The sequence below is a fragment of the Strix uralensis genome, chromosome 4 (genome assembly GCF_047716275.1).
Source record: "Strix uralensis isolate ZFMK-TIS-50842 chromosome 4, bStrUra1, whole genome shotgun sequence".
In the NCBI taxonomy this organism is placed as follows: Eukaryota; Metazoa; Chordata; class Aves; order Strigiformes; family Strigidae; genus Strix; species Strix uralensis.
Genome location: NC_133975.1, coordinates 65,196,313 through 65,207,100, shown reverse-complemented (window position 1 = coordinate 65,207,100; position 10,788 = coordinate 65,196,313). Strand labels below are relative to the sequence as shown.

The 10,788-nt window shown below is 48.5% G+C and overlaps 1 protein-coding gene across 1 annotated transcript; it reads left to right on the top strand.

Moving 5' to 3' along the window:
* Window positions 1-2,537: 2,537 nt before the first annotated feature.
* On the top strand, window positions 2,538-10,388 carry AREG (amphiregulin). Its single transcript, XM_074865123.1, has 6 exons — window positions 2,538-2,632; window positions 2,781-2,948; window positions 5,547-5,730; window positions 6,181-6,339; window positions 8,093-8,195; window positions 9,132-10,388. Exons 1-5 carry the CDS (start codon window positions 2,590-2,592, stop codon window positions 8,178-8,180), a joined length of 642 nt encoding a protein of 213 aa, XP_074721224.1. The 5' UTR covers window positions 2,538-2,589; the 3' UTR covers window positions 8,181-8,195; window positions 9,132-10,388.
* Window positions 10,389-10,788: the final 400 nt, after the last annotated feature.

The window sequence follows — 10,788 nt, the reverse complement described above, 5'->3', positions numbered from 1 at the left end:
CCAGCCTTCGGGGAAGCTCTGGGACTGACATGATGGACCAGCCAGAGCGGCCAAGGACACTTGGAGCAGCAGCCCCAGCCTAGGTGTCCTGTGGGAAAACCCCGGGTGCTGCCTGGAGCGGTGTCTCAGTAGGTGGCACTCTGCATCCACGGGGAGCCAGCACCTTCCCAAAGGCGAGCCCTGCCCTTGCTGGCCCAGCAGCCTGCCCCACTGGCCCAGCTGCAGTGAGGCAGCCCATGGGGGTGAGCCTTGCAGGCCCCTCGAGGCTTCTCCTCCTTTCACAGCTCCCGGGGCATCCTCCGGGAGCTCAGCCTGGGGGCAGAATCCAACTGCCCTTCTAGTCCTGGCCAAGCTTAGTGCCTCCTCCCCAGCAGCACACAGCAAAGCTGGGGCTAGTGGCGGGATCCCACTCTGAATGTCCTGAAACACGTGGCCTCTGGAGGGTGTCCTCTCAGAGAAGTAGCCAAACAGGGCTTTGCCAGGACACCATTGTTTGGGAAGAGCTGCCTTGATATCCCACCTGGACCTATTCATGCACAACTGGTGGCCATCACCACCTTGCTGCATTTTCTGCACGCTGAGGAGCGGTTCTGGTTGATGTCAGGCTGCCTCTTCTTCTTCAAAGAAGCAGGAGCGGCAGGAGGAAGTCGACAAAATGCCTGACAAATTTTAAGCATGCCAGGCCAAATTCCTCACTGCTGCCCGTCAGTGAGACAGAGTCATCGGCTGGAGATTGGAGGAGAGAGGGAACGTAGTGAGTCAGGCCCTGGATATGCCGTGTTTGGTCTCTAAACAGCGCAGGTAACACGGGCAATTGCACTCGGGTCATTCAACCTTTCCCCTCCTAAGCTGCTCCTTTCAGCTGCTTAGCAGTTTGCCAAGTGTAGTGCACCGGGCTGAAATTTTCCATGCTCAGTATATTCCTCAGACTGAACTTAAAAAAACAATTGAAAATGTTTCCAATGAAGCTCTGATAAAAAAAACTGGGAAAAATACTTCATTTTAACAGCTGCAGAAAAGAAAAATGAGGAGGGAAGCTGCGGTGCCTCGCTGAGGAAGCTGGCCTTGAGCACGGCAGGTGGGGGGGAAGGAAAACTCCCAGTTGACAAACCTCTGTTCTCACACAACCAACCCCACGTTTTGATGGAAGAGACCCCAAACCTCAGAGTCTCTCCCTTTGGAGAAATTCCACTCACATGCACTTGCTAATGCCAGGCCCTGAGACGTACGGGGGTCTTGTGGGAGGGGAAGTCCGGTCCAAGGGGGAAAGGAGGGGCCCTGAGGAGCCCCCAGCTGCCCCCACACGATGACTGAGCTGTAGCACGGGAGCTGCTCAGCGACTGCCTGACGGTGCTGCAGCTGGACCGAGCGCTCTCTGTCCTAGGGCTGCAGCGGCAGAGCAGGATTTGTCTTTTCTCTGTTGTAGACACTATGAGAAAAGGCATGGGAAACGAGGGGAAATGCAATGATAAAAAAACCTAACAGTAAAGCCATCTGCTAATGACAATCAGTTTTAATTGCACCATGTGCAAAGAGGAGGTTTGCCAGGGCTGTCTGTCGCAGGTTAATGTCTGAGTGACTGATTTGGCAACTTCTTTTTTAGAGCTCTCTGGCATCACTTGTTGGGATTGTCCTGACCTGGCAAAGACGGCACCGGGAGCCGTGTATCCTTCACCAGCATATGTGGAAGAGTGGAGAAGGTTTAATGACTGAGCCACTTGGATCCCAGCCACCACGAGCAAAGGCTCTGTCAGCTTCCTGAGCTGTGAGTAGCATTCCAGCCCCTCTCAGTTAGAAGAGAAGGTCGCCCAGATCCTCCTTTCCCAATGCTCAGTAGCACTGCCCCTCCCGGCCAGCCGTGAAGAGCTGTCTCGGAGACTGGAGCAGAGTGGTACCTGTCCCTTCACGCTCGCCCCCTCGCAGGGCTTTTCTGGGTTCCCACCCTACACCAGCACGTTACAACCCCCTGCCCTCATTTTTCTCCCCTAAAAGTAGGTCTACTTCACGCTTTCTTTACGCAACACTTCAGGAGTGGCAGCCGTGGTCAGGCACCCTCCGCTAAGGGCTACCGTGGCAATTAGGAGCCAAAGTGCCCCCGAGGAGCACATTTGCCTCGGCCTGGATGCGTGCCCACCCTCCTCCCCATGAGTTACTCAGCCGTTACTCATGTGCCGCTCAAGCGAACACCCCGCGGACTGCGGCGGAGGGCGATCGCCGCATTTACTGCTGAAAAATACTTCTGCCGCAGCTCGCCCGCTTCCTCCCTGAGGAGCGAGGGGGGCGCAGAGCGATCCGGGAGGTGTGTCTGCCCGACGCGATCCCCGAAGGTGGAGGGGGGGGGTGTCCCCTCCCCGTTGTACCGGGCTCTCCTCGGATCCCCCAGCCGCGCGCCTGCGCCGCCCCCCGCCCTCACCTGCCTGCCGCGCCGCGCCCCGCCCCGCTGACGCCGCTCCACGTCCGGGCGCGCGAGCGGCGCCCGCCTATAAAGCGGGCGGCGGCGGCGGGCGGCTCCTCATGGAGCGCTGCGCACCGGCACCTCGCGCCGTGACAACCGTCGTTCTGCCGCCGCCGCCCGCCCCGGGACCGCCAATGCGCGCTGTGGCGTTCATCGCCGCACTGGCCGTGCTGGCAGGTGGGTGCGGGGCCGGCGGCGCGGCTGAGGGGACGGCGCGAGGCGACGGTTGGGGCCGTTGGTGGGGAGGGGCGCGGAGGGAGGGGGTGGTGGCGGCGGCGGCGGCGGTGGGTTTGCCCCCTGCCCACGGCGCCATTTCCCCTCACAGCGTGCCGGCCTGCCGCCGGGTCCTCGCCTAACGCCACGGAGCCGGAGCGGCACGGGGGCACCGGCCAGCGGGAGCCCGAGTCCGTGTCGGGTCCCGACTACGAGGAGGATGAGGAGTACGAGGAGGCGCTGCCCGTCCACCAGTACATCGTGGATGACTTGATCCGGGGTGAGTCGGGGGACGCGGCTAGGGATGAGGTGGCCTCGTCGGCTCGGCAGTGCCGGACCTGGGGGTTCTCCACTTCTGAGCACCCATTTCTTTCCGATGTATCTTTTGTAAGGCTGCTGCGCTTTGCTGGTGGAGTACGGAGCAAATGCGTGCTTCTGCTTGAAACTGTTGGCATTAAAAATAGGCTGTCAGGGATGAAAACTTAGCGTGAGTGCGGCTAGGGTGTGTGGGAACTGCAGGCTAGCTGATTGCCTGCTGTACTGCTCTCCTGATAAACCTGACAGGCGGGCTGCGATGGGGTAGCTACCGTCTACTTAGCATGGAAGCTTCAGTGAGGTTTATGGGTGCTGTTTGCCCCTAAAGATGGGTTTTACATAAGCTTGTCTCTCTTGTGTCAAGGATTTTCTGGCTGTTTTCTCATGATGGGTTATTTAGATTGGAGTTGACTAAAATTTCCTGGGAAAGCAAACACTTCAACCCCTTAAGTGGCAGCAGCAAAGCTTGTTAAGTATCTTTCAGGCAATACTTAACTGTCAATAGCTATTGTGTGAATTTATTGTAATTTGTCTGCTTGTTAAGCTCTGAGGAGATCAAATATGACTACCCTGACTATGGGGATGGGAGATTTTGCTGGTTCTGGCCTAAGTGTGGTTGTGATACAAGCTAGGTACTTACAGGTGATTTGAACCCAGTAGATGGTAGTACGTTGGTATTGTTGCCCTCTAGGATGGATCTGGCTACTATTTTTTGTGCGGAAACACCTTGAGACTTGAATGAGACTAAAGGACTTTTTAAGTGAAGGGGGCCATGCTCCAGATGCTCAGTCTAGGAAATTTGTGGACCCTGCTGAAGTTTTTCATTAGTTGAACACCTCCAGGGGAAACAGAGTTATTGAGCAGTTCGGCCTGTAAAACTACTGGCTTGGTGGTTTAAGTGTTGTATAACTGCACAGAAACCAGAATTGTTACCAAAGGTGGTTGGTTTGTAGACCAGCTCTTCTGCTTGGCGTGAGATTTATCTGTGGAGCCTTCAAGCTGTTATGATTCAACTGAGGATCACTTTCCTGGCTGTGCAGCTTGCAGACAGGGACACAGAGATCAAACTGACAAGCTGAGCCTTGAAGAAGGAAGAATGGAAACAGCCTCAATTATGAAAGTGTTAACCTAAATATCAAGTTAAACTGGACAGAACAGGGGCCTCAGCCACTCTTGTAGTAAGCTCACACTTCTAGGGACAGGAAACCTTTTTGCAGGAACAGGGTTTCTCATTTACATATTAATATAGCTTATACCATTTGAATCAGACTTCTGGTTGCTGAAGGCATTTTTGCTTTTAAGTAACTTCAAGCTAGGCTTGTTGCTCTAGAAGTTAAAACGATCAGCTGTCTAGACAACAGTGAACTACACCTTGTTTCTTTGTGCTGGCTTTCTTCTTGTCACTAGAAATACAGGGTTATGCATTAGTTGGATCCAGCTGCATCCTATTGTGGTGATTGCCTATATGCATAGTGCTCTGGGTAAAATATTAATACTCTAAAAATTATTTTCATTAGGTCTGCAGAGCACAATAGCAAAATTCAAGAGTGTTGTAAATAAGACTTGTCCTTAAGACCTGTTCAGACTCACCTGGTTAACTCCTGAATAGCACAGTGTTGCAGTGAGAAGAATTGCTTTATGGCTATCAGTAAAGGGATAGCTTTTTCAGAGAACCAGTGTTTTACCAACTTGATCTAAAACAATGCTATCAAGCTTTGACTGCTGTGTGGAGCAGCTGCAGAGTAACTAGCTTTAGCTTATTCTCTTCATTGAAAGGAAGATGATTGCCCTTGCTTAAGTCCAAAGGCTACTAAGTCACCAGCGTTTTAAACCACACTCTTCTAGAGGTTTGTCTTAATTGAGGTAATGAGGGGCAACAGTAAGCGGCAGAACAAATAACCTGACTCTTGTGGACTATCCTGCCTTCACTCCTCCAGTGCACTCGGCATTTCTCTCGAAGTAGGAGAACTGGAAATGAACTATCTTATGCTGAAGACAGTACTGCAGGTTATTTGGGAGAAACAAGTATGCTAACTGGGATAGCAAGCTGTCTTGCCTCTGTAAGTGCCCAGGACTATCTAGTGAGTTATAATGCCTTTCATCACTGATGCAAATGGAGAGTTTAGAGCGAAGAAGGCTGTTAGCCTTGTATCTGAGCTGATATGAAAGTAGTGGATGCCTTGGCTCAGCGTGAACTCTGTGTTCTTTACAGGTCTTTGCTTGAACCTGTGCAGTTTCACTCAAATATCTTATGTTGCGAAATGCTGCAGTCATTCAGCTCTGCTGCTCTTCATCTCTAGTGGCGCTCACAGCTCATCTGCTCATACTGCTTTTGATCTGCACTGCACAGGACTTAATGGTGGCAGAGTTGTGCTTAAGGAGCTTTGAAGCTTGCTGCTTTTGTGCTGGATGTGAAATGCCCAGCTGCATGCTTACTTGCACCCTGGTCACAGGTTCTCCTGCAGTGACCATCCCCTTACCCCTCACCAAATTCTGTCATTCAGTTTTCACAGAATCTAGCTTTTTAGCATTGCTAGACTGAGTCATCTTGTCCTTTTTTCAGTTGAACCTGTGGTTAAACCCAAGCCAACAAAGAGGGGGGGTGAGAAGAATGCCAGCAAATCAAGAAGGAAGAAAAACAAAGGGAAAAACAAAAAGAAAGGGACTCCCTGTGAAATGGAATACAAAAACTTTTGCATCCATGGTGAATGCATATACCTAGAACATCTCCAGATGGTGACCTGCAAGTAAGTTACTTGTACCTTGTGAGTTAGGTGTGATTGGCATGAGCTGGTGGCGTATGAGGGCTCAGAGGAAAAATCGGTGTCAACTTGGCATAAAGCCATCACCTGCCGTATTTTGACTGAGAATCTTTCTGCCATGTAAATTAAGTGATGATGGAATCTGAGATACATAACAAGCCACTGAACTCATCAGTTGGTCATAAACTCAAACCAAAAGAATGAAAAGGCGTGTCGTCCTGGAACATCACGCCCAAACTAATCTCGACTTGTTGAAATGCTGACAAACCTTGTGCTAGAGCAGTGACTGCATTTCATGAACACGCTCTAAAGTGAGCATCTTGAGATTCATGGGAAACTCTGAAGATGTCTAAGTCAGGTTTGAATGTGTGTGGGTGTCCTTGGCTCCAGACAGCACCGGAGCTGATAAGAACTTGTGTTAATGTTTACTTGCAGGTGTCATCAGGATTTTTTTGGTGAGCGCTGTGGTGAACAGTTCATGAAGACTCAAAGGAAGAATGATGTGGCAGACTACTCGAAGACTGTGTTGGTAGTGGTAGCTGTCCTGCTCTCAAGCATCAGCTTCATTACTGTACTTATCATTGTGATAGTGCAGTAAGTATTATACACTTTGGTGTCTGTCTAGCTTAAGTGTGAACAGGGCTTGTGTCCAGTAGCCTTAAAATGTGCCTGGCTGAGCTGAATTGCCTGTGTGGAAGGCATTTGAAAGGGCTGAGTTCTTATCCCAGCTTGAATATGTCTTGAGGGTAGAAGCAAGGTCTGAGAAGTTCACAGGTGACTCAGTGTTCACTTAATCCTCTCTTGCTATTGGCTGTGGGCAACTGTGACCCTGATTTTAAAACAAGAGCCTTTCTGCTCTTGCTGCAACCAGGATAGTTAGTGCTGCAGAACATCAGCAGGAAGGGGAGGAGGAGCATTAATGCTGACATGGCAGTGCCTTCCCTAATCATTCTGAAGAAGCCTGCAAGCAGTAACGTAACAGCCTTGTGCATGGTTATTATCCAACAGTTGGGTACACAGCTGGAGGGAAGGAAATGGTGCTCCAACTGTCTGTTTATTAATGGAGGTTGCTGAGCTTAAATACTTACACTGAGGGGGAAGCAAATGGGGAAAGAGATGCTGTCAGTCCCAAATACTGTATATGCCATTCAGATGGAGGGAACAACCATTCCAGCTTAACCAACTGCTGCCAGTTCAGTGTGGTGGGTAATCGGAATCTGGGGTCCTGCTGTGAATAAATTAAAAGAGCTTTTCTGGGTACATGTTTCAAGCCATATATCAAACTCTTCTTTATACCTGCTCAAAAGCAGTATGTGAGCAGCGTGTGCCTACCTGTGCCTTTGCTTCTTACCGTGTTCTCCAGGAATGTGTGCTGAGGTTAGATAGTCAGCGTGGGAAGCCTGACTCCAGCATTAGTGTTGGAGCAGTCCTCCAGTTCTGACACTGCAGCTCCACCACAGTAGGGCTTGGGATGTTGTTGGTGAAATGCAAAAGTTCAGACTAATTTTAGATCTTGATGAAGCACATCAGCTGAATTGGGTACATGCTGTACCCTTTCCTGCAATTCAGGAAACAAGGTGTGCATTTGTCATTTCACTGTTGCTTCATACTTAGATCTGAACTTGAGGAATGCTGGGATGAACACTTGTTCTCTGAACACTGCCTCATTCCTTGCTGCTAGGAGAGATAATCAGCATTGTGCTGTAAGAACAAATGATCATAGTTAGTTTCTGGAGTGAGCCATGGAATAGGATTGCATTTGTTTCATGGTCTGAACCCTCATAATCTTGAAGCATGTGGTTCATTAATCTGTACCTTCAACCAGAGAAGCTTGATGCTATGTTTGGAACAGTCACTAGAAAAGACTGGAGAAATTGGGATAAAATTGGTAAGCAGCTTGCTTATGATGTGTTCAAGGGACACATCAAGGGGACAGGGATTTCAGATACTTGAAGTCCACAGGGCTCTGCTGTGGGGAGGAGGAAGGAAGTCTGGTCTCTGCAGCTGTTTGCTAAAGCCATCAGGAAATCTGTCCCTCAAAGTCTCCTGGTGCTTTGCTCAGTTCCAATAAGAAACCCTCTTCATCTTGCCACCTAATTGGCCTTAAACCAAGAAGCCTGTGAGGGAAAACTGGCAGTGCCTAACTTAGGGGCTCCTTGATTTTATCATCAGATACTGCTTGATGCTGAATGTTTAAAAACTGTCTTGCTTGAAACTTCCTGGTTCTGAGGAGCTGCTTGAGGATTCAAAGGATGTATGCCTAAATGCTGCAGAGGCTGTGGGGACTGGTAACAACAGGATGTATGCCAGGGTTCAAAATGACCTCTAACACGCTGTAATTTCTCAGGGTCAGGAAAAAGTGTCCTCAGTATGAAGAGAAAGAAGAAAGGAAAAAACTTCGACAAGAAAACAGAAATGGCCATGTTGGTGTGTAAATGAGGAGAAAGCAGGTATGAGAGCTGATTTGAAAAGCCTTTCAGTCCTTCCGGGCTGAAATTACCCATATGAGAATTGCATGCATGTTTTGCAAAGCTAGTGTTTGCTTTTAACACTTGAAGGGCCTTGAAACACATAGGTTACATGTGAATGACTGGCTTGGTTTTCTGGTTTCCCTAAACCACCCAAGTTGTACAAGTCCTTCAAGAGCTCTGTTAACTTTCTGGCTGCTGTCTTAAAGAAATAGTGAGGATAGAAAGATGTACTGAGATAAGTGGACTTATGAAGGAAGAATCTCCAGTATCTGGGCAGAGGCAGGTTTGGTGCAAGACACCATGGTGAAGTTCCATCATGGAAGATGGTGCAGCAGCCAAGTGAATCATCACCTCTCATAAGAGAAGTACTGAACATTTTCATGTCTTCTCTGCAAGGCATCAGGAAGTTTCTAGTGCTTAGAGGCTGTAGACCAAGAAAAAGCTGTCAATTCAAAGCACCATAGATAGCCTCTCAGTCAAGTGTCATACTGTCACAGCAACTGAGTGCTAAAGCTCTGTGCCCTAGATGGACCACTCCTGGGAGAAATCTAGTGTATTTTAATGAGCAAGCAAGTTGGTCCTTTCTGAGCAAAAGTGTACCTGACGGCAGACTCAAAAATAGGAGTTATACTACAAGCTGAAGGAGGAAACTATAAAGGATAGTCCTGAGAAGTTCCAGCAGAACTCAGAAGTTTTGCTTTGCCACATGGCAGCTGCAGACTTTGTCCAGCTTTTCCAGTGACAATTGGAGTATTTTGCTCAAAGCTTATTTGAAGCTGAAGAGTATCTAGCAGAATGTCCTCAGGTGTGTGCACATCCTTGACCTACCTGCCTCGGATGTAGGTTTGATGTGGTTCTAGCACAATGTGCTTATGTCATGGGTGGTGATTAACGTACCTGGTCTGCCCCTTACAGAACAATTCTGATGTGGCCGCTGCCAAGCTGCAGGGTACCTCTGGCTGCCTGACACATCCACCTGGACACTGTGGGCTGGAGCTGTTGCCACTAAGTCCCGATTCATCAAGACAGAGGCTGCTGCAAGGAGATGTCACCATGCCACTTGCTGCTGAATTGCTTGCTGGGGAGGACAGTTACCGCTACATCTTGGCACAGCGATGTGGCAGGAGCTGCCACTATGGGGTAGAGGACCTGCTATCAAGACCTGCTAGAGACTATTGCTACTGAGCCCTCTCTATCAGTGCTGGAGCTCCAGTCTCTGCTGTTGTGTGGATGGACTTTCTTCTGTTAGCAAGTCTCCTTTGGCCGCTCTGACTCTAAGGGAGAGAGCTTGTTGCAGCTTTCAGGAATAGGTGGAGGGGAAAAAATTTCCTTCCGTCCGCCAAAGCAAAAAAGGAAGAGTTCTGGATGGCTTCTATCCCTAGACCTCAGTGGATGGAAAACCTAGTTCTGCTGTCACTGTGCTCCCTGTTGATATCAGCTTCAAAGAACTTCATCTCTAGTTCTGACTTGCAGGGTGTTGGTGACAGATCTTTGTCAGCCACACCTGGGTTCTGTTACTGTATGTGGAAAGTAATCCCTCTGAACTCAGTAGGACTCGTGTGAGTGGAGCTATCCGTTGGTGTGTGTGCTAGCCTGAGTTAAAATTAGTCTTCTCGGGATGCTGAAACAATAAATGCAAGATCTGAAGCTCTGTATCTGAAGGAAAAGAGCCATGCTCAAACAAGCTGATAAGCCTGGACCCCTCTGTTATAAATACAGAGCTACTTCTGTTACCTAGGTACTCAGTGCTGCTTTAAGCAGCACTTAAAGTATAAAATGCTTCCCATCAGATCCAGTCAGTTGAACTTGACCAAGAACCTGTTCCTTTGAAGAATTAAATTCATGCACTGACACTCTGCAAGCAGTGGTCTCTTGTGCTCTACCTTCTGGTGCGAAGAACTTGACTTACCTCAAACTTTTCTGACCCAAGTGTCCTTGGTTTCTTGAACTGTCCATGCAGTCTTGAGCACAGAGTATTATTTGAGTTCAGTTTCTTCTTGAAAGAGTGAATGTGTTCTGTATAAACAGAGCAGAATTCTTCTGGTAGCAGAGAAACACCATTAATTGTCAAGTCCTATCTGTAAATGTGTAAATATTTATTACTGTATTTAATATTTAATGTTTCCATAACAAACTTATTTATTTTATAATTAAACTTTTTACATAATCTAATCATGGTAAGATTTTTTTCTTGCTCTCGGGAGTACATGTAAACACTTGAAATTAGAGCTTGGTTTCTCCTCAAAGCAGGAATTTCAACACTGAAGAGCACAAAGTGTGGCTGTGAAGGTACTACAGCCATGTGTGAAGTCTGAGCTTGGTGCTCTCACAAGAGTGCATGTTGTTTGTAAACAAAATGTGCAAATGCAAGTACCTGTTTCAATAGGAAGTACATTTAATTCAACTACAAAGGAATCTTAGTTCCTGGATTAGGGAGGGGTTAAGTGAACGACCTTGTTGGAAGGAAAGGAGTACCTGTTTGTATGAGACTCAAGATCTGGGAGTATTGAAGAGAGGAGAGCCTTTCATTTCCATGTGGTCAGAGAGAAATTGAACAGTGGCTTGAAACTTG

What these genes read in the sequence shown, in the direction of transcription:
- AREG (XM_074865123.1), top strand. Translation starts at nt 2,590, where the DNA reads ATGCGCGCTGTGGCGTTCATCGCCGCACTGGCCGTGCTGGCAG. An exon ending in CGCACTGGCCGTGCTGGCAG is followed by an intron (nt 2,633 to 2,780) that starts GTGGGTGCGGGG and finishes TTCCCCTCACAG; the next exon opens with CGTGCCGGCCTGCCGCCGGG. An exon ending in CTTATCATTGTGATAGTGCA is followed by an intron (nt 6,340 to 8,092) that starts GTAAGTATTATA and finishes GTAATTTCTCAG; the next exon opens with GGTCAGGAAAAAGTGTCCTC.